Source organism: Histoplasma capsulatum, genomic scaffold (assembly GCF_000149585.1).
Source record: "Histoplasma capsulatum NAm1 scaffold_8 genomic scaffold, whole genome shotgun sequence".
Classification (NCBI taxonomy): Eukaryota; Fungi; Ascomycota; class Eurotiomycetes; order Onygenales; family Ajellomycetaceae; genus Histoplasma; species Histoplasma mississippiense.
Genome location: NW_001813975.1, coordinates 828,309 through 852,024, shown reverse-complemented (window position 1 = coordinate 852,024; position 23,716 = coordinate 828,309). Strand labels below are relative to the sequence as shown.

Here is a 23,716-nt window from a genome sequence, read left to right as displayed (position 1 = left end):
CACTTGCAGCCGATTCACCTCTGATACACGCGATTAACGGTCGAGTCTACACACCAACAGCCAACACCGCTTGATTTGGGAGCATGCATCCTTAGTTGTGGGGATGGCGCATCAAGCTAGGATGGTTATGCAACTGAGAGGTTTGGATACGGGTGTTGCTGGTGATGTCAGCGGAGTGCTACGGATTAGTAGAGGGGGTGGATGGGTTCCAGAAGTAGGGATTGTAAATAAAGATCAGAGCCATGACCATTCAAGCTTAGAAGAGAAGGAGGTATTATATTTTGTACAAGGAGATGGTGCGGCTCGCGTTTTCGAGAGAGGCGAGTGAAGTTATTGGCCATGGATTGAAATTCGTATAAATTCAGTGTAAATTTTGGTCCAGCATTTGAATCTCCTGTTGAAAGCATTGAATGAATCATAAAACCGTTGGAGAAGGAAAGAGGGCCAATGAAGCGGACCGATTGAGGAATAACATGTAGGGGCAACTTAAAAAGTTCCAAGTCTAACAAGAATTGTTGATGTTAAAAGAAACACATTGACGGCAGGCATCATGTCATTAAACTAGTCATGCACAAGGCGCATGCCACGTTCCTTTTCTATCCCCGCGATTTCCCATTGGGCAAAATAGGTTGTTTCTCTTTTGTTCGAATGTTGATAGCACGCTAACAAAAAAAATAACAGTTAAAACACCCCTGAGCCGTTACAAGAAATCAACCCGGCCATCCACAAGGAAAAGGAAAATAATAATTCAACCCTTAGCCCGCATTGTCGTTGGAAGCCGTCTTTTCAACCCACACATGACCTTAATGCTTCTCTGGCCCTCGAGCTCCCTTCGGAGCACCGGTTTGGAATCCGTTCTTGAATTTGCGGTCGACCGTTTTGAGATATCGCATGCGTCCACTTCCGGTGGTTCTTCGTCGCAAAGACTTTTCAGCCCAGTTGTCTATTGAAGGCAGAATCATCTAAGTAAGTAAAAATATAATTTTCCCAATCTGCTTTCTACATTCCACATTGGTATTCCCCCGCCCCCCCTCCCCCGGAGCGACTGCAAATGCCTCCCTTCTCGAATGGGTCGAATGGATTCAATACTGGGGTTCAAAAACACGTACATTTCCGAGTCTTAGCGGATGGATATCCGCAAGATGAACATGTGTGCTTCTGGATGTGGAGAGAGCGACGGCCTATTCCCAATTGTCCCAAATATTGTTCAGTTCATCATTCTCTTGCCTGAAATATCCCTGGAACCAAAATGGGATGGGTATCCAAAAGCTTCGTTAACAAACGGATTCCAAGAGATCAGACTAACCGCAACGTCTGCACAGGGTATGCGTCTTGTTATGGCGCTTGCCGAAGCTAGAAGTTCCCTTCGCTATTCAATATGTTAGTTAACCATAATAGTTAAAGGACGAATTGGTGAGGAGTAGCAGGTTTTGGGGACGCGGTGGTTGTATCGGGACGTACTCATCTTGAATTAGGGACTAGAATTCAAGGACTGTCAGTAATTGTGAGGCGTAAGAATGCAAATACAATGGCGATAGTATCCTCACCTGGAATGCTGCGTCTACAAGCGTTTGTCGTTATCGCCGTCGTTGTCGCTGGACGTTTGGATCGAAAGTTTTCCTCGCAGCCAGAAGTCGCTAAGCGAATTGTGGTGTAGGGTTCGAGCACTCCACGTGACATTATTTCCTCTTTTGGCCTAAAATTCATGTGAGGAGAAATGCAAATATGCCAAGAATTAGTGCAAACATCGACTTTCAGATTTGCTCAAAAAATTATTTCGACGTCAGGACAAACAGCTACAAGTGGCTCCCCTAGAGTCCCCTGGTTTTGATATGGGCCGAATTCTACAAAAAAAGAAGAATCGCTCAGGTGCTCCAAGGGTGAAGCAAAAGTCCAACCGCCTGAAAAATGGCAACAAGAAAATCAATGTCCTCGGGAACGCAATCATCGCGCAGAATTGGTAAATAGCACATCCTTTTACATAGCTCCTTGCCAAAAATCTGCTTTTTACACTTCTATAACAATCTAACATTTCACAGGGATAAAAAATTAACTCTGACCCAAAATTACCGCCGACTCGGCTTAGCGTCCCAGCTCAACGCCCCAACTGGCGGAGCGGAGAACAAACCTGACGACCCGTCAAATGGCCGGCAGGAAGCAGACTCTTTACATCTCCTACCCTCCCTGGCAAGTGTGAAGATGATAAAACCTGCAGAGATGCGTGTCGAACGAGATCCGGCAACGGGGAAGATTCTCCGCGTGATCCACCCTGAGAACGAAACCGAGGAGGTGGAAATTGCTGGAAGAAAGCATCGGAGAGCAAATCCGCTAGAAGATCCGCTCAATGAAGTTGGGGATGATGTCCTTAATAATACAGCTTTGAGAATTCATGGAAGCAGCACGTCGTCGGCAGTAGTTCAAGCGCTGGAGCGTCAGGCTGCTTTGGAAGAGGAGGCGTTGAAGAAGAAGCAGCCTAGACAGCAGAGCAAGCGCGAGGAGGAATGGTTAGAGAGACTGGTGGCAAAGCATGGCGATAATATCATTGCCATGGTTAGGGATACGAGATTGAACCCTATGCAGCAAACGGAGGGGGACATAAAACGGAGACTGAAGAAGTGGAGGGAAAAACGAGGAAATGTCTAACAGGAACTTTTACCTACGCACGAAAGTATTCAATTATTAGATGAATGGGCAAACTGGTTTTGTTATGGCGTTTTACAGGGATGGGACTTTTTATTTTTCATGGACACAATCTTCAGCACGGTTCCCATGGGCCGAAGACATAGCCCGGATAAATCTTTTTGGATTTGCTCTTTTTACGTTCAGTGAACATCCTGGCCGATACGGTACTCTCGCTGGTCAATATCGTTACTAGCTACCTAATTTTAGGTACCAACGAGACCAATTATGCAGCATCCCGCTTTTGCCATGATAACTCGAGGATTGATTTTTGCAGATGACTCCGTTTGCCGTTGGTTTGTGGGGCTAAATTAACCTTAACATTGAGGTACATTTTCACTTCGTGCTTGAAGGAATTGAACTTCTATGGTCTATTCTACAGTGGTGCGAGGCATGTGCAAATCCTTTCTCGGCGTACTCAGATGATGACGGGCAACTTGCATGGCTACCTTTGTCGACGGTAGGTTGCCGCTGGGCAATGCGGGTAGATCACCCAAAAATAAAAATTGGTATCAAATGTCATGAAAGTAATGAAACTCACTAATGTTTGACCGTTTCCTCTTTCTTTTCTCCTTGGTTTAAATGTATGAAATCAAGGGCATTATGTCGCCTCCTTTCAACACACAGCCGGAACTACGCATTCATCCTGGTATAAAGACAGTGAAATAACACACAGCTTGCCCTTGGCACATTCTCAAAACCGGCTCCTTATAAATGTACTAAGATATCGTTTTTAATTGCCAAAAAATTTCTATTTCCCCCTCTTTTCAAGTCCATTATGAGTGAGTGAGAACCTTGATTTGAGATATCTCTCTGCTGTTAATCACGCCACAATCTATTATCTTCGCTCCGTTATTTGACATCCTCTGTGCATCTCAAAATATTTGAGTATCTCGTTTGGTCTCTGGCGTCTCGTCAAGACCCCCATAATGCCTAAGATGTCAGTAGCCCGGATGCTGGTGAGCATGATGCTGCTTTGCCATCTTTCGATCGCACAGTTGTAAGTACTCTAGAGCCAAGATAAGATATAGTGGAAAGAAATCCTCTGACTGTGATACAAATACAACTCAAGGCTTGGATATTCATTTCCGGATTTCTTGAATGGGCTTAATTGTTTAGGGGGGAAAGAAGACACTTGTGGAGAATCACCAGACGGAACAGTTCCATTCCTCATCAAAATGTGTGCAAAAGGAGGTCCGAAACAAATCGACTGCCGCGAAGTGTAAGTGATGTATCCAGGGGGAAAGAAACCACGTTTTATTAAAGAAAATGAGAAAGAGAAAAAAAATTAAATACTAATAACGAAAGTCAAGGCTCAAAAACATTGACCCTGTCGGCACAAAGAAAGATGCATACTGTAGGTGGCTAATAATATTCTAAATGATATAAAGGACGAAACATAGGGCCGATGTATGAAAGAATAAAGAATAAGCTAATGTCCGTGTGAAAACCCGGTGGAAAAAACAAAAAACAACAGGCCAGATATCCTCCAGAAAACCTATATATCCAGTCTGCATCTTCAACGGCGTGGAATATAGCGTAAACGACAAAAATGAAGTAAAATTTAAAGCAAGTAGCGGCGCCAGTATTCCAAAGCACGGTTTCATCCGCACTAACGACACTAACTAACTATGGAATTAAGGCTACCTATACGCCGGAACCGACAGCGCCATTTTCCCCGGACACAACTGCATCTTCAGCAAAAAGCAACAACAGCGGCGGTGATGACGCGACTCGCACGACTAATGCGCCCACTATCTCGACCGACCTTTCGTCGGCAGAAACAGTATTACGCTCGACAAAGGACGTTACAATAACGGTCCCTCCTCCCACGGCCTCAACAACAGCAGCGAATGCCCCTCTAAACTCTGCCTCGGCAACGGGAAGGTCTCCAATGGCTAACGGGTTGGTGGGAAGCTTGGTTGTAGCATTCGTTGTAGAAATATGCTTCTTGGTTTTGTTTGGTATGGATTAGTCCAGAGTGACTTCGCCATCTGTATCTGGTTGTCGCTGTTCTTAGTAGTTGAAACCGAGAGAAGAGGAGCTGCTGTAATAATAGAAGAGTGAATAAAATTAGTTGCAACCCTTCGCCTGGAAACTCTGATCTCTTGGAAGCTCTTCCTTTACCAACCTGCGCCTTACTCAATGCTCCTCCGAGATAGATATATCCCATATCCTTGGTGGAAGGATCCCTCTTCAATCAATTTGGGGGATCTCTCTTTTTGCTTTCTTGTTTGTTTGCTGTTGTTGTTGACGAGATGGAGTGGACAAAACGGACAAGAAGTAACCTCTTGGTATGCCGTTAAAATTGTACCAATTAAGCTGTCCATTATACAGTGGACTGAATGTCGAATATGCATTGACTACCTGCTCGAAACCCATGCTTTTCTAAATACAGATCTGATCTGGGATGCCCACACTGCGTCCTTCACTTTAGTCTTCACAAATGACTCTAGATCATCCCAAAACTCTTCAGTTGCCAGCACATTCCGTGCATCATTTTCAACCAGATCTTGAGTAGAGAGTGTCTCTGATGATTTCTCTGAGTGTTTTCTTTCCCCTGCACTGGGAGTTGCAGAGATAAGTGATGCACCACCAAGAATCATGACACCCAATTCAATCTCACTTCCATCTGATATTACTGTAGAATCACCTTCTAGAATCTCAGCTATTGTCTCTCCTTGCACAGGTTTCCTCTTCCACAATATCTTTATTCTATCCAGGGGCACACGCGCATTCCCCACTTGGACCCTCTCTTGGACGACTTCCTTGAGCTCCCCGACTGAGGTAGATGGTATGGAGCAATTATCCAGGGTAATATGTAGTGCTGGATTTCGGGCCGACTTCAGATGAATTCTTATTGACTTTGATGATCCCGGAATCGTTGGTTGCTTTATCTTCCTTGGCATCGGGGGGTGGCGATCAGAGAGGCGGGTGAGGGTGTACTGTGGACAGTCAGATCGTAGACACTCTATAGCTGGATTGGTTTTCCTTACAGGATGTGGAGTCTCAAAGCTGCTGGGATCAAAGACATGATCACTGGGGAGCTTCACAGATTGTGAATCAAGTGACAAGAGGAATGATTTTGTAAATGTAAACTCTGTCATGCTGAGTCCGTACACTCTTAATTATTGCTTGCTTACTTGTACAGGATGTGGTAGACAATATATGGCAATTCAAGCACTATACATCTCAATTTTCAGTGATAAGAAGCTCAGATCAGACAAGGCAGTGGTTAAATCTCGCGTGTTCGTTGGCCAAGCGGCCCGCCCCGCCGCACGTGATTAGGCGTCGAGATCCCTGGGCCTTGTCCAGGTAGCTTCCCCACGACCAGGTTTTATATATATATCTTGAGGAGCGGGTGGCTGGCTACCTTAAGGATTGGTGCTTTGGCGTAGCGTAAAGCCTTCCTACAAGATTGCAATCCCCAAATAGCACATTTATGATTAAAAGTACACCTTTTTTGCTAGAATATGCTGTATATAAATACTACTAGTAGCTAGTGAATGATGTCAACACTAATCCCTTTATAAGAAAATTCTCATATAGAAATAATATATGTTATAAAAATAAGATTTAGAATCTATCATAACATGGCGGCGCCTAGAGGATTCCCAGAAGCGCCACACAAGAAGGTGAAGGTATAACTAGTATGAGGAGCCGTTAGATAAGGCTTAAATAGTTATCTGGTTGGTCAACAAGCAAGATATCTACGCAAGAGATTACGAGGGCTTAAGGATAAGATATTATAAGAGGATTTCGAGAGTTTCGATTGATAAGGAGCGAATCGATCTCTCTGTAATGAAGGCTTACTCAATTCTCCGCGCTCTGCTTTCTTCGTACCGCGCTTGATCAACGCGCGGTAAGCCCTCGGTGGCATAGCGGAGGATCCGATGACCTGCGCTGCTGAGTTTACCAGATGATCCCTCGGGGGGAAGGCCTCCTTTCAACATGCGGGACTTGTCCTAGCGACTGGCACCATGAACAACAGGGCTTTGGAATGCCGTAAAACAGTATTTAGTCCGTCGTTACCCCCATAGTTTGATCGGGATTTTCCTTAAAGGGTGCATCCGCCAAAGTCACAAGATTTTTCCCCTAGCGCGGTTTCTGTAGCTGCTAGCCTGCCACTTCCTGTATGTTGTTAGCAGGCAAATACTCAATTCGCTGGGAACAGGACCATGGATAGGCTTCATAACATTCTTCGCAAGCTCATGGGGATCATTACCCTCCTTAGTATGTAGACCAAGTTGGGGTTGAAGGGCAGATATCATGCAACGAGAACTCAATGGAACCTGAGCCAGGGAAATATTTCCATGTCAACGAAGTTTGGCACAATAGCCACTTCCACCTTTGGAGTCACGGGCGCTTTGCATTGGTTCCGACGCGCCTGATTGGCTTTGAGAGCGTAGTTCTGTTTTTTTCATGTGCTAACCCATTAACGCCCAACTTATCAACTTGCTCCGGATTAATGTTCAAATGCCCACTGCTATGGGCCAACTCAAATGTCCAAGGATGTCAACTCAGTTTATTGAGTCGCGCTATTATCAAATACGGACATTTGTTCGTCCTGATTGTACGATGAATCTTTCACAATACTCACGATTGATTTCAAAAGGTTTTCAAGCAAGGATTAAGAATGAAAAGGCCAAGTTCGCCTCGAGGAAGCTATTCATAGAGGACTCACAGAGCAGAACCAGACGGGTTCAAACAAGGAGGCCAGGCAGTGACCAAATTAGGAGTTGTTGAAATTCTGATTTGTGTGAGTGTCTCCATCAAACACTTGCCGAAGTCGAGTATCGTAATTCTGTCTATCTGCGAGCTTGCGTGTTACAATGCTCACTGTATCCCATGCCCAGTACCATGGCATGATTTGGTGAAATGCAACATGATCAGGACATTTTCCAGTTAGTTATGGTTGGAGTTTTTTGCTAAAAAGTGTGAAAAGCCCAGTCGGGCTGGACAGACAGGGCCAGGCTATACCAAAATGTCCCCATCTCCCAAACCTGGTTCATGACAGTCGATAGTTTCATTGTGTTGCTCGCACCGTCACCTCGCTCTTCTTCATCTGCCAAGATGTTCATAAATTCCATTTGAGCTTTGTTGTACTCCTCAGTTACTATCTGATCCACACCCTTGTTTAAGCCAGTGAGGAGGTATGTACCAGAGGAGGAGAAGAGCGGACTTCCTGGTCCAAAGAAAAATACATGAATCAGCAATGAGACTTCGACAGCTCGGTTACGATTTTTGAGGTTGCAGGCTGTGGGATGGTTGATCTTCTCATTGGACGAACGCCATGAAATTGGTGCACCTGCTAACTTGAATATGAAGCCTGAAGTAGATTTGCGTTCGCCGTTCAACGGTCCTGCCCAATCCGAATCTGTATAACCTATCGGCAGATATGACGCGTTGGGGAATTCATCGATCTCGTTCTTGGGGCCTTCGTATAAGATGCCAAGGTTGCTCGTTCCTTTTAGATATTGTATGACGCGGAGGAGAGCCCTCCACGCCTTAGGTGTAGGCGCAGTATTCTTCTGCGCTAGTAGGGATGCTGCTCGCGCAATATCTGGGCGTAATTTGACTGCCAGATACTGCAAGCACCCTACTCCGTGTTGGTATCGCTTTTTGGTGAACCCTCCTTCTCGTTCTGACACAGGGGTATCGTCTATCTTCAACCCTTCAAGTATTGGCGTAGGGACAGGGACGGCGTCATCTAGGCGGAAATCTTGCACTAAACGATCGATATAGCGTCTCAATGTCAATTTTATAGCACCATCAGGGCGACGTTCAACCTCCATGCCTAAGTATTTTGAAGGTTCTTTTAAATCCTTTATTTCTAATTTGTTGGCGAGGGTGTCAACTAGCCAATCGGCATCTGCCGGATCCTCTGCTATAATATGAAGGTCGTCCACGTAGATTGTCATATAAAGGTGATTGCGGGACGTGTGGCGCCATAGAGCAGGGTCGTAGGGGCTAGGTTTGAAGCCATTCTCGCGGAGTAATGCCGTAAGGAAATCGTACCAAATCTTAGCAGCAGGGTCCAATCCGTATAGGGAGCCTCCGACAGCGCAAACCATCGCGTGTGGAGTCCCCACCTCAAATCCGGTAGGTTGCCGCATATAAATCGTTTTACCAAGTCGGCCGTGTAGGTAGGCCATCACTATATCGACCTGGCGCAAGGTCCAACCTCGCTTCGCTGCTATCGCGAACATCATGCGATTAGTAGCGTCATTAACGACGGGCGCGTATGTTTCTTCGCGTGCGCTTTTCTTTAACCAATTACCGCACACTACCCATCGAGATTTTCGTAATATACCATCAGGATCCGCGTTGGGATCCTGGGGGCGATCTTTTTCGACATAAACCCAGCGGCCGGGGGCCACTGGCTCACCAGAAGGGACGTCAGAACGTGGGATCATTGTCCAAGTGTTCCTTCGTTCCAAATCTGCAATCTCGCGTTCCATCGATTTCTGCCAATATTCGCCAACCCCCCCAGGTCTACTAACGGCATCCTTATATCCTTTCGGAACGGAACCGGTGAGGGGAGAAGGAACGTAGGTGGCGAACGCTTTCGCTGGTCTTACCCATTCGGCGTCAGCTAATTCAGGAACGGTAGTATCATCAACAAGATAAGTCGCTGGACTTGCAGGTTCGGGTGTCGTGTGGTTAGTGTCATCCTGCGAGGTTGTAGGTTCCTTTGCAGGGAAAACGACATCACTGGTGACAATTATTTTATCAGTTGTAGGACTCCAGAGGCGGTAGATTGAGTTACCACGGAATCCTATAAGTTTAAAAATTTCTGCCCTAGCGGACAGCTTGTCAGTAGGTTTTTGAGATCCATGAAGGTGCGCGTAAACATCAACACCTAGCTCCCTAAAATGGCGAAGTTGGGGCGGGGCGTTGGTTAGTGCTGAGAATGGGACCGTATAGGGGCATCGCGCAGGTGCTTCGTCGGCGTTGTTGGTAGGCCAGTATTTCTCATTATACAGGGTGGTAGATGTTGGTGTGTTGTTGGTAATTGCAACCACCGTTTCGAGAACGTCTGCCCAGAACTTCTTCGGTATATTCATGCCTAAAAGCACTGCCCTTGCGCGTGTCATTATCGTACGGATTCCTCTCTCAGAAACACCATCTTGGTGGGGAGATTGGGGCGTAGTAGGTTCCCAGATAGTGCCATCTTTGGTCATCATTGTTGTCATCTTGTTAGATCGAAAGACACCATCGATATCAGTCCTAACTAGCGCCGGTGGCGTGAAGCCGAGATTTTTCATGAATTGGACCCAGTGAGCGTAAATTTCGACAGCTTGGTCCTTGGTATGTAAAAAATAGATCCACCTGTAGCGGGTGGCGTCATCGGTGATGAGCATATAATATTTGGTCCCTTGACGAGATTCGATAGGGTAATCGGACATGTCATCCAGCGTACGACCACCGCCAGCAAGGTCGATATGAACACGTTGCATTGCTCGCAACGCTCGTGGCATGGGAGTTTGCGAGAACTTGCGTGTCATGCCTGCTTTGACGCAGCTATCGCAGAAGAAGCCTGTTTTAGATCCTTTGATGCGGATGCCGGATGATGGGTCCTTCGCTAGTGCAATGATCGCGCCAGCGTGGATATGCCCTAGTGTGACGTGCCATTCCATGAGTGTTCTTGTCAGGGGGTTGCGATCGCTAGGTTGATCGTTAGGTTTCCCCGCGATTGTCGACATTGCGTCCCCGTAATTGTAAGATTTGGCCATAAAATGGACGGCCTGGGACGGGTGATGGACGTCTATTTGAGATTCTCGTTCTATTATCTTGTAGACCGATTCTTTGGACGTGCGAACAGCGGTGAAGTTGGCACCGTTCGGGGCCCTTATTGTAAAATAGGAAGGGGTGGTATCTGATAGTTGGTATCTGAAGCCTTGATCTTCTAGCTTCGCAAAGGATAGAAGGTTGACTGTTAGATTGGGGATCCAGTGGACGTAACCCACTGAGATATCCCCCCCTTCTGATTCTAGAAGGATATCACCTATCTCCTCAACCCGTCCTACGCCACCGTCCGCGGTAGTAATTTCTAAATCACCTTCGAACGACTTTGCGCGCACCAACGAGTGCCTTTCACCCGTCATATTGAAGCTTGCGCAGGTGTCGAGATACCAAGGTTTGGATGTTGTAGCGGACGACGTAGATAAAGCAATTGCTGCGTTGGCATTAGGTTGCGATGCAAGGAGATCTGGCGCTCTGGTGCCAGTAGGTTTGTCGTCATCCTTGTCCTTCTTCTTATCCTTTCCCTTCTTTTTGGCACCTTCAGTGTTGTCAGTGCCCTTATTATCCTTATTCTCTTTCCTCCACCACTCGGGTGCTTTGTCAGGGTTCAGATGATAGCAATTAGCCTTTATATGCCCTGGGACCTTGCAGTATCCGCACTTTGCGGTTGCGGCGGAAGTTGTGTTGTCATTATCATTGGTGGCCGCGTTGGCCTTTGGAGCTTTAGGGCGTCCAGTACCCTCTGATTTACTCATCCGGTGAGCAATTTGTTTTGTGAGATCGTTGATATCTAGGTTGACAATCGGACCCTGACCCGTCCCGTAGAACGTATCGAGGCGTGATTTAACATAGGTCCTCTGATAATCTCGGAGGCCGATAATAAAGAAATCATGGAGGTAGTTCTCACCACGGTCCTCCGTTAGTTGTCGCATGCGAGCAGACAGGTATTGATATCGGCGTACGTACGCCAGGTAATCACCGTCCTTGACATGCAAGTGGGTAAATTCTTTAAGGATGTTAATCCTTTCTTCCCCTAGGGATATCGCGTATACTGCGCTTACCTTGTTCCATAGGGCCGCCGCGTTGTCGGGTTGAATGGATCCCATGGTCAAACGGACAGAACCTACTAGGGATTGCAACATGCGACGGAAGAGAAGTTTTGAACGTATCACCCAATATCGCTGATCGAGCGATGATAAACCTTCAGGTGGTTCCTGTTGGTTCTTATTAAGAATATTTGCACCACCGATCACTTCTGCATCCGACAAGAACGCCATCTTCCACGTCTGGTAGTTGGTGCCATCGAACGTGGTGACGGACTTTGTGTTCAACGAGGCCTGCGCTTCCTTCTGGTATTCGCGAGCCAGCATGTTCGGATCTTCTTCTGGTATAGGGTTCGGAGGAGGTGGAGGTGGTGGAGGAGGTGGAGGAGGTGGCGGCGCGCGTGCTGATATCAGTCGCTCGCAGAGTGCAATGAGATCTGCTGCTGCCATGGTCACCATGCCGTTAGGATTCGGCGTAGGTATCGGCATAGGACTGGGCGTGCCATCCTCGGATTCCTCGCGTTCTGGCATCTTGCCAGTATCGTGTGCGGAGCCAGAGGTTGTCATATCTTCCTCTGCCATCGCGTATTCAGTTTGATCACCCTCCGCTTCTGAGCCGGATTCTTGCTCAGTAATAGGGGGGAAGGATTGGGGGACCCTTGATTGCGAACGTAGTGTCTTCTTACGTCCTGATATTGGGGTCGCAGGTAATCGAGAACCACTCATAATCAATCTGACTTAGGGAGGTTCTGAATGAAAATAAATAAATAAGTTTTTGATCCCTTCAAGATAGTAATGAAATCTCTGCAGCAGTCTCGACAGCAATTCCGTCAATTACACCACTTTTATAGGCAAAGAGCTCTCTTTTCAGGGGAATAATGTTTAACTCATCCAATATAACATCAGTCGCAGCGTATTCTAATCAAAACGTCTGTTTTTCTTAAAAATCTGCAATCCGGGCCATAACCTGTGGGATGGTTGATCTTCTCATTGTGCGATCGCTAGCTAACTATATATAGGGGTAATCACGTGCGGTGGAGGGCCGCCTGGGCAACTAGTGCCCAACACAGGCTACCCCTGGGTCACGTGTTTTGCAATTCGTCCCTCGCAACTCCTAGGTATGAGGCTGCTAACATCTTCAAAATAATCAATTGTGCAATAAATCTTTTTTAAAATCAGTGATATTCTTGGTGGTGGATTTGCGGATAATTTTGCCTGGGCAACCTTCTGAGCTTCTGATAGCTATCCTGGCAATGACGTTTCAGATTGGATCAATGGATCCACGCTAATCAGTACATGTTGGACGATTGCACACGCTCGTTGTCAATGCCCACTTAATGCTCTTCTTTGTCATAAATAATGTAAATAATGATTGCAAGAAGCTGTGAAAATTGTTCAACATAAAACTCAGTTGATTCGTAAACGTGACATCATCAGGTGCAATTCGTATACTGGACATCACATAAAATAGGTGAATGATAGTTATGCAGAACCGCTGTCATCGACACTGGCACGCTGCACAACTCTAACCCATCTCCGCCTCCTCCATTCTCCCGTACCCTCAATCTTTGTGAGGCTCTCTTCAATGTTCCCCTTAGCTAACTTCCCTTTGGATTCTTCCTGTTCAGCCTTGGCTTTTCCCTTTGTTTCACGATTGTCCCCATACACCAAGACATCATCGTTATATGCATCCTCATCAGGAGGATGGAATGGTAAATCCCAGACCCAGCCTCCCACTTCTTCGGATACTGCATCGCCGCTGGAGTAGCCCGGAACCTCAAATCCGACACCCGTAATCATCCGCTCTATCACCCACTCGCGACATTCGAGGTCTAGCTGCCACTTCTTGCCCTTCCACTTCCAGCCTGGCGGGGGCTTGACATCCTCGAAAAATCGAGTACCCCTTGGTCGATCGCCTGCGATACGAGATGGAGATAACGGATCATAGGGCGTGGGGGTGAAAACGAACGATGCCCATTCAGAAGCTGCTGAGTATGGCGACAGCGATTTGTGCTGGAGCTCAAAAATTTCCACTTCTCGCTCCTCAGGGTACGTATCAAGGGAAATTGCAGCAGCGGATTTAAGAAATGTAAGGAGTGCTGATGGTGATGATGGAATCGGGATTCCCAAAATGATGTAGAAGTCATCATCGGTCGTATTCTGGAATTCAGTGGCTGCTTCTTTCATTTGACTCCTTATTTGTTGCATAAAAGCTGCAACACTAGGATTGCTTCCGAGAATAGCGGCGTTCCCACCAATCAGGCACAACGTGCGCCATGGGATAAGATGAACGGTTAGAAACAAAATAGCAGATAGAACGGTGAGTATAAGAAAAAGCGTGGATGATAATATTTCGTTAGAAAAATTCGTAGCCGGAGATAACAACGACACGGTGGCATCGTGCAGGTTCGCAAAATCTGCCATACTATTCTGGAGGTCTCGCATATTGCGGAAGAAGTCCTTTGAAGTTTCTGAGGCGGGTTTGATGGTCTGCGCTGGAGCAAGAGCAGGCCCTTCATACGAGTAGTATGCGGTGGGGCTGGAGGTTGATGCGGAGACGGGCGGAGGTGGGTGACGAGCAAGAAATCCCGGCACCATAATGAAAAGTAAAAATACAGCAAATGGGAGAATTATAAGTAAATATGGATTTAGACATATGAACGAATAGACAGATAGGAAAGACAAGGTGTGCGTTGAGTTTGCCAGCTCAGGACGTTAATCACACGCTCTTGGAAAGAAAATACAATCCCGATTCTACAAGATAATTAGCAAACCGGGAGCATATATACTAGCAAGTCAGAAAGAAAAAGGGTTATCATGCCTAGCATTAAAACGTCGAAAGTTGTTGCTCATTGCAGGAAGGCTGAATGCAGGTCGGCCGATGTTTATAGCGGAGGGTTGGTTGGTCAGAAAATCGGCCTCTTCTCCCCGATCTTCAACGGGTATAACCTGCTCCCATAATCTGACTGTTGTTAGCTAGTTTCAGTGGTAAGTAGATACGCGGTAGTATGTCAGGTCCATACTTTGTTAACAACAATTCCTGCAATGAGGATCCAGTTGCCCAATCGTTCAGTGCTTTAGCCTCGGACTTCATGCCTTTGAACTTATTTTTCAGTCGCCGAGCTGAGAGCCCGGATCCGACAGAATCATGGCTAGTCTTATCTCCAGTTGCACTAGGACTGTTCTCGACTGAATGCGATGAGACTGAAATGACAGGACCGGGGTCTTCGCGGTTGACCACGGCGGGGGTACTCTCATCCATACTGATATCAGGAAGCCGGGCCGAATCCGGCACAGAAAATAACACGACTGCAGAGTATTATGGATTATCGTGCAACGGTACGCTTATATGTTGTCATTCCATGTCCGAATAACCTCATGTTGCGAAGGTGGTGGACATATATATATGTGGAGGATGATGGATGGTTCATGTGGTCAGTGTGGTGGAAATCCGGCACGGGTAAATTTTTCACCGGGGCATTCTCCTGCATATCTAGGCCCTTTCCTAATGCGAAGGGGCGAACGATGGGAACAACCAACACACACGACGATATATATATATATACGAGAGCGTTGTTCACACATGCGATTCCTTATATCTTTGGTTGTATAACAGTTTTTCTTTTCTTCTTAGTTGATCCTCCTACATGTTGTCCTTCATGTTATTCGAGATAGATTGTTAGATATTGTATGAATTGATCTTGTGGTTTTCTACTGAGTGATCCAGCTGCTCCTGTTCTCGCGCCGCCAAAAGCGCGCAAACCCCAATTCCCATTTCACTAGTAGATAGGATTTTGAGCTGAACGGTAAAATCCCAGGTGGAATGGAACGGCCCATTAAATCTACAGGCTGGTGGACAATCTGTCAGTGACTAACGTGAAGGAAACTTTTACTTCAGAAAGACTTGTCAACATCTAACTACTTGTATGGTTCTTATTTTTATTATGTGCCCACACACATTTATTATTTATACAAGGTATCACAGTATCTGTTCTATCCAGCATTCAATCTATCGCCAAAATGCAAAATGATCGAAATAAATCCACAATAAGGGAATTCTATCCTATATATCTCATCACTCCCTCAAAAGCCACCAACGCCGTTGCATTTGCTGGGAATGCCCTCAAGAAACACGGCAAGAATCCGCGCCAGTATCCTCTCCACCCGCTTTCTTTCGCGACAGCCACGGCGGCATCCCTCCACCGTAGAAACCTCCTTTCGCCATCACCCAGCTTCCCACCCAACGGATCCGTCATAATCCGTTGCTTCACGACATCAGAGGGGTATGATGTGAGCCAAAACACTTGCGCTGACAACCCACCCGCCCAAAAGTTAATGGCGGGAGTGGATAGTCGAGTATGCTGCTTCATTAATCGCGAGAAAATATCGTAAGTTCCCCACCAGAAGAAGAAAAATGAGCGAAAGATCAAAGTGGCACCGAGACCGCGATAAATTCCAGCGATGCCATGTTCGCGAAACTGTGAGAACGAACGAGAGATTAATGGGAGGATTAGACCTTGATATTTGTTAAAGAAAGCAAAAATAATATGAACAAGACTATTCAAAGTACATACAATTTTTTTTCATACAGTCGATCGGACCGCTATATAGCCGTTGCCTCTTATCAGCTGCATACTGGATCTGTAATCGTGCTTTCACATGCTCAACGGGTGCTGCTATAAAGCTCACTGTTGAGCCCGCCATAATTCCAGCGATGCCATGGCCAAAGCTGGATAGTCGATCTGGGATTTTGTCCGAAGCAAACGGTATTAGTCGTCGTAGTTGTTTGTTTGAAAAGACATTTTTGAACAAGAAATGGCGATAGAGCGTCAATGACCCAAGCATGCTATGTTGAAATTAGAAGAATGCTGTGCGGAACGAGATGGGTAATCAATTTCAATGACTAACATCGAATCCATGACCATCCACCCCATCAAGGGTGGTGTTGCACCTTTATACAAGGCCCTTGGCCCTTCATTTCGCACAGTCTGAAGTAGACAATCTAGAGGGCCGCTGAAATGTGAAGATTTCGTTGTTTGAAGACGAACCTTGATGGTGTCAAAGCTGTTGACCAATGGTAAGTGATGCATGCCTAGAGCGTGCAAGAAGGAAAACCCAAAGTCAGGTAGAAATTATATCACATACGGATGTCCCACTATAAATCATCCGACGTAAGGTCAGGGTAACCTCGTCAGCTATTTCCATGATCCCATTTTAAATTAAATATAAACAGCAGTTATTCTATAAAGCCAAAACCTATATCTAGCACCATAATAAAGACATCTGCCCTATGTCCCCGCAGGATATATTGACTTTTCACAGGAAACAAAGAAATGGGATATTGAAGCAGGGATAATGACAAAAAAGGAGTCAAACTCACCACCCAACTTGGCAATGCCAGAGAACACTCCTGCCACAAATCCCTTGTATTCCTTTCTGTTCCCCTTTGACTTGATTCCACGAATTCCATTCCCTTCTTGGTTTCCCATTCCCCGAATATCAAATCAGAATTTCAGCGTACAGCTCCCACAGGATCTGGTGGGAAGGAGAAAATATTTTTGCTTCCGGGAGATTATTACTGTAGAACTGGACACTAGTCTGGTTTGCAAGAACATCGATGCTTGCACGCTCTCCAAACTTCCTTTCCCTTGGCTGTAAGCTAAGATGATTAACTGATCCTCTTTTGTCTGAAAATTATATTGAAATTATTTATGTAACTTATCCATAACGGCATTGCTGACGCATTCGTGGTTGATTTCTTAAAAAAATAGCCAGCGGGTCCGTGATCGGCCTCACGTGATATTTGAATATGGTGGACGTGACAAACCAGTTACAACTTCCATGATTGATAATTCTATTATAAAATGGATATAGGGTTGTCAGCCCTTTAAAAACGAATGTAAAAGGAGAAAAAAAAAGGAGAAAAAGAAGAGCCACAGCCACAATGAGTCCACGAACACAATGAAATATATCGAATGATATAGTCACAAGCCATTCGTAACAAGAACCTGCTCTTTGTTCGTGATATGCTCCCACAAAACTTGGATAGCGACACGATGGCAGCCCTTGAGGATGATGGGTTGAAATGTATGTTCTCCCTCTATCTCAAACTACTTTCAAACAACTTATGCGCTAACACCTCATAAACAGTGATCCGCTTTTCCATATTAAAAATTGATATTAAACAGATAAAGAGATTTGAAGTCGTCTGCTATATTTTTCCAAAAAGAATGAATGGTCTGCGCGGGCTGTTTTTGTGAATACTTCAAAGACGCGGACCACAGGGTTATCATTGAGATATTTCAAAACCCTATTCAGTCCAATCTTCATTCGTAAATTATCAGATTTGGCACTGAATTACAATATCCAAAAGATCCATGCCTGCCTCCAATCTATCTTCCTTGGCGGCGGATATGATGCGTTTCTGCATTGCATAAATACACCAATCCAAAAACTCAGGTAGCAAAGAAATTCACCACAATGAGTCCTTGAGCATGTGTTTCATGATTCCCGGCCTGTTTTTAAATCATATGTGATCCAGGAGGGATGTGTGCAGTAACTCCAAGAATCCAAAGCTATTCTCACTCGGTAATAATTCCATCTTGGTCACGTTTGGAGTTGATAAAACCTGCTTGGATAACCACCCCGAATAGATTTCCCCTCACTGCTCTACGAAATATGAAGCCTACCTATTTGAGCAATATCATGATCATGGAGTTGTTCAATTCCATGATTATCGTCTTTGAAGATACTCTTTTTCTTAAGCGGCAAATCCTTCAGAGCGAGATGGTCCCCTACTCAAAAACAATCATTGACTCCCCAGGGGTGGTATCTTGGACAAGATGGACATGTTTAGGACTACCTTTAGTCTATTATTTCTCTCTTGAAAACCTCTGAAATTGACGATGTGGGTATGTTTTAATGTAGATTTTCCGCCATCAGCAATGAGGAAGTTAGATAGCAAGCGATAGGAAAAGTATGAGAAGTGATAAATAATTAGTGCCAATTCACTTGGTAGGGTAAATTCAGCGTGGATGAAATGATGTGACCCCTCGGAATCCGCCAGGGCAGTTGACGTGATACCTGTGTTTTGTGTCAAACTTGACTCCCAACAGGAGGGGTTCGACTTCACGATATTGAAATATAGTGGGAATCCGCAAAAGTGAATATACTCAATGGCCACTGTCTCCCTCTTACCTTATTTTTTCATGTTTCCTTCTGTGATTGACATGGTTAATAAATCTTGAGATATATGCTCTCGTCTGCATCCCACCATGTCTCCCACTTGTATTCCTCTCCTTTCTTATCGGAATGTTACACATGATATCATTTCTCCGCCTACAGTGACACTCAATTTCAGCAATCGCTATTGAAATGTGTATTGTATCGCCAAACGTTCCAAGGAGAGAAGTAAAATGACGTTACATTGTCCGCAGCAAGTTCTTGAAGTTTAACCCGCTCTGCACACCTAAGTGTTCACACACATAGTCGTGGACTTTCGTCAATCCATTTACAAATAATTGGGTCCAAGCCTGATAAGGCATATTCTTTGATTTTGAATAATTGGATTGACTAACTAACTAGTTATCCATCTTTATATAAGTGCTGGGCAAAGTTTCTGGTTCGGATATAGTAGATTTCCGCCGAGAAAATACGATAATGTGTTCAGCTTTCGGTCTGACTCCACAACGGAAATCGCCAACTGAGGCAATCAAATCAAGTAACAATAAAAGAAAGAATAAAGAAAGAAAGAAAGAAATTCAAGGATAAATATAAAGATAAAGAACAAATCATTCGCTTTTCAAAATACAAGCAAATTGACAAAACAAAACGATTAAAAAGAGAGAGAGAGCCAGCAACTCACACGAACCACCCAATCCAATCCCGCCGATGTCAGCTTGAAATCAACTCCTTCCCGCCTCTGTGCCCAGGTGGTGTAGTTGGTTATCACGTGAGTCTCATATTGATCTGCTCCTTAAAAAGGAAAGGTTATAAAATATGATAGGTAGCAAACAAAACTGCTTAAGCAATCTCAAGGTCGCCAGTTCGATCCTGGCCGGGGGCAAGAAAGGGTCTCTTTTTTTTGTTTATTTCTTACTTTGCTTTTATTCTTTACACTTTTTTTTTTGCTTTTCTTTCTTTGTTTCTTTTTTTCCTTCATTTTTTTTTTTTTTTTTTGTTTTGCCCCAAGCAACGGCGCTGATTTTGGCCTCGGTTCGCGCTGCACTCGACTAGTGAGCTGTGGGGTGAATGTGGGCGCCGCTTATGACGAAATGAAAGGAGCATTTCTCCGCCCGTTTGGTCCGCTTCTGACTCCACACACCAGACACGGGCCACGGGTTGCGTGCCACGCGCCACGCCGCCCTGCTGTGGTTAAGTTTCTGTCCGCAGACAATATATGGGCAGTCAAAACAAAACAATATATTGTTTTGATTCTCGGGTTTTATTTTGAAAAATATTTCATCCCTCCTCTCTTTTTCTTCAGGGTCTTTATTTACCGCTTTGCCGTGTGTGGTTGTTGCAGGATGGGGGAGGCCCCTAATCAATCATAGTTCTCTAGTTGGTTAACTAACTTCTGTGAACTTTATCACTTTGTGCTTTTGTGAGGGACTAGCTTGTGTTTGACTTGTTTGTCTTAGATGGTTTTTAAATTAGTGTTGAGGTGTAAAATGATTTGAGAGATCATGGTTTGATAAAGTTTTTGTGGTAAGCTTATTAACCAGATTATTGTGGAGAAGTTGGTTTGTGGAGAAGAGAGTTTCAGGCCAACCAGTGGGTGAAGTGGCAGGTTATATGCTCCAATACCATGAAGCGGATAGGGATAGAATCGGATATGGATGGTGGGTCACTGGTAATCATTTGATGATATCATATTATCATATGATGATTTGCCAGGTTTAACTAAAGGGGTTAAAAAAATAAACTAAAATAAAAAATAAAACAAGGGGGACAAATCATTGGGTATATATATACACACGGAATGCAGACGATGCAGGAGAGGGAAAAAGAAAAACTAAAAGAGGAAAGAGAAAAGGAAAGAAATAATTGCAACACACAGCAGAAGGCAAGTGGGAAATATTTCATAAAGTGGATATAGACATACTGCGCAGGTTTGGACGATCAATCGATTGATGAACTGAGGCTAGAGAGAGACGGAGGTGGGGGCTGAGAGACGAACAGACCCAATCTTAGATTGGTTTGCACTACACTTCTTTCCGCGATCTGTCGAGGATCAGTAGATTTTGTATCTGAGAGAAAGGTGAAGATAGGTTCAAATGGAAATAAAACGATAAATAGAAAACAAAAAAAAAATAGGTTATGGTATACATGCAGAACAAACAAAAAAGAAAGAAAAAGAACTTAGTGCCATGCTCCTGTGTATCTATCCCCATGCTTTCGCCTTTCTTTGGTTTCGGGTTGTTGGTTCTATTTTTTGTCAGCTGCTTGATGACACTTTTCAGATAAAACATGGGGCAAGGTGCAATTTGGGAGGGTAATAGCATGTTGAGAAACAAATGAACAAAGTAGGAAAGAATCAAAAATGCATGCAGGTTGAATGGGGTGAGGTCAATTGGATTGGTATCTGTTGTTCCATAGCTGTTTGCTATTGTTGTTGATTTTCGCTTGCAAGGGACAAAAGTGTTCAGTAGTCAGAAGGGGTATTTTAGTTCACCCGTGCTGAGGAGGTAAACTACACTGATAGAATAAATGCTTAGAAGATGAAGCATTTAGAGCAAAGTAAACAAAAGTCAAGGCGCGTCGTGATGCATGAAGATGTATGCCAGTCAAAGGAACCGAAGTGGAATTCTCATCGACTCTGGTTCTCCTTCCTCGACAAGCCTTGAGACCCTAACTTCTCAGCCTCCCGCTGGATGAGCTTCTCGACCAGTTCCCGTGGCGACACAGGGCTATTATTATGATTGCTCGTATTGGAGTCTGGCGGCGGCGACCTGGAAGCCCCAGCGACGAAATATCCACCCTCATTTTCCTCTAGCGCCAAGGGCGTCACGGGGCCGGGGCTACCCAGCGGATCAAGTCGCGGCTTTGAAGGCTTCATGCTGCTGCTCGTTGTCGAGGAGCCGCGTGGTGTGAGTGTCACACCTGCGACGAGGTCACGGTATTGGCGCAGGGCATCCCTGGAACCTGATGGTATTCTGTATGACTGTGCGGGCCGCTGTTGGAGCGGGGAGGGTGGTTGGTTGGCAAGGGTGTTCGATGTGGATTGATAGACGGCTGGGTGGAAACGTGGGAGGTTTGCTAACTGGATGGAGTGGTTGGGTTTGGGAGACATGCGGGCTCTGTTGCGGGAGGGAGGAGGAGACTTGGGTCGTAGAGAGGGAGACATAGTTTGGAGAGCAGTCGAAGAGTATATGTAGGTGGCCGAGGAGTCCCTGAGCATGACGCCTCCAACCTGTAGGAGGTAGCAGCCTTTACGGGGAGGGAATGACCCGTTTCTTGAAGGTGAATGTGCAAAGTGAGGCGACAACTGGCTGGCAAGATTCAATGAGGTTGCTCCACAGATGACTCGATGGATGGGTGAATAGAGTGTCGAGTACGGAGTATAATAGCTGGTAATGATAGTGGGTAGAAGTTGTGATGAAAAGGCCAAACAAATGGTTCAGTGATGGTGCGAGGAATCGCTGTAGAGAAAACGGGCGACCCTTATGAGTTATTCCTATTTCACAACCAAGCGCCAGGACGGGAGAGGGGCAGCGCTGCAGCAGGGGTTTCACGCCCGCCGCCATTTTGGGTAACCCAAATAGTAAGCCCACCGGTGCAGCAAACAAGCGGATCTGTGGGGTAGTGAGGTAGTGTGCCCAGGAAATTTAGCACCATCGAGGATACAAGACACTCAAAATCCACAGGACGAATCACGATGAAGCAGCACCAATGTCGATGGCAAAAATTTTACGTGAACTGTGTAATTCCAGGGCGGTTAGGCTTGGGCTAGGGAGAATACTAAAAAAAGATTAAAAGAAAAAAAAAGGCTAAACAAAAACCCCAGAAAATGTTATGTCTGGCCCGGTACCAAAGAACGCCCGACGGACGATGATAGCATGTCAAGGGCCACAAACCGAATCAAAAAAGAAAAAAAAAGGGAACGAACAGGGCCTCAACCAAAGAAAGTCAAAGTTTCAGTCTAGCGCTTCACCCGCCGAAATGCGTACCATTGATAAAAGGGGCTGCTGAATTGACCAAGAGTCTATGCTAGTTATGTATAACTAACTACTCCTTATATGTGTTCTGTTTACGAGCAATGTTTTAAAAAGAATGATTTTAATACGCAGTAGCTGAACAAAGCTCCAGTAAACACCGCCCCCAGTCTATCTTGCCGCATCTTGCGCATCCTAGGAAAATCGAGCACTGACATAAACTGCATCCATCTTCAGCAAGTCTGTCACTCAATTTAAGAATGCCTGTTCCCGCTTCGATCGGGTCTGTGTTCGCTGCTCCTTTCACGTCGGGTGGGGTTCTTCCATGTCCTGGTCATGCAGGGTCCAAGCAACCTAATAGTTTTTAACTTACCGCCGAGGCACAAAAATCAACCCCTGGGCCCGAGCTGTTATCTCTCCTGAAGCACCCAGTTCGCCGAAGGATCTCCAGCGTTGCACAACCCGTCAAGCACGAGAAATGGGCGCCAGTTTAGCTACTACTTGTTGTCCCATGGATGGCTATTTATGGGTTATATTACCTTTTTCTAACCGCTTTTAGCAACTCCTGCTTGCCTATTGATGTTGGAAAGCGGGGAATGTGAGAGAAGCGAGAGAAGAGAGGACATATAACGGAGAACAGCAGTATTAGCATCGAATACCATGCTGTGGTCACCGTTCTTCAGTTAACTAGTCTATGTTTCCTGGAGACATCATCTGCCTTTGCTGGCTGACTCGTTTTCATACAAACCTTATCTTGAATGATAATAACTTGAATATAATACTGTATCTACGAAAGGTCAATCATTGGAAATACCTTCTCGTCATATAATATTCGCCATTCGTTGCTTTACTACGTATGCATTGCCATGGTCATGGGCTCTCCAGAAATCAGAAGCATGGCGGCGACCGCTTCTCACAAAAATGCTTGACTAAATAAATAAAAGAAACAACAAAATCCGTCACATCACTGATGTCATAGCCCCCTCAAAATCCCCCAAAACAAGTCATGTGGACGGACTACAGGCGTTGCAAGTCGTCCGCGATCCTTACCATCTGCATGCTGTCATGATGTCACACTCCCTTTCTCCCTGCATC

The 23,716-nt window shown here is 45.4% G+C and overlaps 10 protein-coding genes and 1 non-coding gene across 11 annotated transcripts; 4 read left to right on the top strand and 7 right to left on the bottom strand.

Moving 5' to 3' along the window:
- Nucleotides 1-103: 103 nt before the first annotated feature.
- HCAG_07233 (predicted protein) lies at nucleotides 104-328 on the top strand (the record flags this gene model as incomplete). The annotated part of the gene is made up of 1 exon (XM_001537761.1): nucleotides 104-328. One exon carries the CDS (start codon nucleotides 104-106, stop codon nucleotides 326-328), a length of 225 nt encoding a protein of 74 aa, XP_001537811.1.
- A 420-nt stretch (nucleotides 329-748) lies between these two features.
- Nucleotides 749-1,465, bottom strand: HCAG_07232 (predicted protein; the record flags this gene model as incomplete). The annotated part of the gene is made up of 4 exons (XM_001537760.1): nucleotides 749-943; nucleotides 1,110-1,181; nucleotides 1,307-1,353; nucleotides 1,462-1,465. 4 exons carry the CDS (start codon nucleotides 1,463-1,465, stop codon nucleotides 749-751), a joined length of 318 nt encoding a protein of 105 aa, XP_001537810.1.
- A 367-nt stretch (nucleotides 1,466-1,832) lies between these two features.
- Nucleotides 1,833-2,643, top strand: HCAG_07231 (66S preribosome component NOP16; the record flags this gene model as incomplete). Its single annotated transcript, XM_001537759.1, has 2 exons — nucleotides 1,833-1,960; nucleotides 2,040-2,643. 2 exons carry the CDS (start codon nucleotides 1,833-1,835, stop codon nucleotides 2,641-2,643), a joined length of 732 nt encoding a protein of 243 aa, XP_001537809.1.
- Nucleotides 2,644-3,608: 965 nt separating this feature from the next.
- HCAG_07230 (predicted protein) lies at nucleotides 3,609-4,746 on the top strand (the record flags this gene model as incomplete). Its single annotated transcript, XM_001537758.1, has 5 exons — nucleotides 3,609-3,638; nucleotides 3,799-3,901; nucleotides 4,157-4,236; nucleotides 4,322-4,584; nucleotides 4,620-4,746. The coding sequence occupies 5 exons, from the start codon at nucleotides 3,609-3,611 to the stop codon at nucleotides 4,744-4,746; spliced, it is 603 nt and encodes a 200-aa protein (XP_001537808.1).
- Nucleotides 4,747-5,042: 296 nt separating this feature from the next.
- On the bottom strand, nucleotides 5,043-5,786 carry HCAG_07229 (predicted protein; the record flags this gene model as incomplete). The annotated part of the gene is made up of 2 exons (XM_001537757.1): nucleotides 5,043-5,624; nucleotides 5,676-5,786. The coding sequence occupies 2 exons, from the start codon at nucleotides 5,784-5,786 to the stop codon at nucleotides 5,043-5,045; spliced, it is 693 nt and encodes a 230-aa protein (XP_001537807.1).
- Nucleotides 5,787-6,265: 479 nt separating this feature from the next.
- HCAG_07228 (predicted protein) lies at nucleotides 6,266-12,194 on the bottom strand (the record flags this gene model as incomplete). Its single annotated transcript, XM_001537756.1, has 6 exons — nucleotides 6,266-6,326; nucleotides 6,493-6,585; nucleotides 6,763-6,810; nucleotides 7,112-7,165; nucleotides 7,660-8,649; nucleotides 8,698-12,194. The coding sequence occupies 6 exons, from the start codon at nucleotides 12,192-12,194 to the stop codon at nucleotides 6,266-6,268; spliced, it is 4,743 nt and encodes a 1,580-aa protein (XP_001537806.1).
- Nucleotides 12,195-12,875: 681 nt separating this feature from the next.
- Nucleotides 12,876-14,066, bottom strand: HCAG_07227 (conserved hypothetical protein; the record flags this gene model as incomplete). The annotated part of the gene is made up of 2 exons (XM_001537755.1): nucleotides 12,876-12,919; nucleotides 13,028-14,066. 2 exons carry the CDS (start codon nucleotides 14,064-14,066, stop codon nucleotides 12,876-12,878), a joined length of 1,083 nt encoding a protein of 360 aa, XP_001537805.1.
- A 337-nt stretch (nucleotides 14,067-14,403) lies between these two features.
- HCAG_07226 (conserved hypothetical protein) lies at nucleotides 14,404-14,730 on the bottom strand (the record flags this gene model as incomplete). The annotated part of the gene is made up of 2 exons (XM_001537754.1): nucleotides 14,404-14,434; nucleotides 14,492-14,730. 2 exons carry the CDS (start codon nucleotides 14,728-14,730, stop codon nucleotides 14,404-14,406), a joined length of 270 nt encoding a protein of 89 aa, XP_001537804.1.
- Nucleotides 14,731-15,800: 1,070 nt separating this feature from the next.
- On the bottom strand, nucleotides 15,801-16,957 carry HCAG_07225 (hypothetical protein; the record flags this gene model as incomplete). The annotated part of the gene is made up of 5 exons (XM_001537753.1): nucleotides 15,801-15,946; nucleotides 16,046-16,314; nucleotides 16,377-16,532; nucleotides 16,614-16,623; nucleotides 16,849-16,957. The coding sequence occupies 5 exons, from the start codon at nucleotides 16,955-16,957 to the stop codon at nucleotides 15,801-15,803; spliced, it is 690 nt and encodes a 229-aa protein (XP_001537803.1).
- A 2,436-nt stretch (nucleotides 16,958-19,393) lies between these two features.
- On the top strand, nucleotides 19,394-19,533 carry HCAG_09436. Its single transcript has one exon. It is a non-coding gene; the product is annotated as a tRNA-Met (tRNA).
- A 1,743-nt stretch (nucleotides 19,534-21,276) lies between these two features.
- HCAG_07224 (predicted protein) lies at nucleotides 21,277-22,213 on the bottom strand (the record flags this gene model as incomplete). Its single annotated transcript, XM_001537752.1, has 2 exons — nucleotides 21,277-21,879; nucleotides 21,917-22,213. 2 exons carry the CDS (start codon nucleotides 22,211-22,213, stop codon nucleotides 21,277-21,279), a joined length of 900 nt encoding a protein of 299 aa, XP_001537802.1.
- Nucleotides 22,214-23,716: the final 1,503 nt, after the last annotated feature.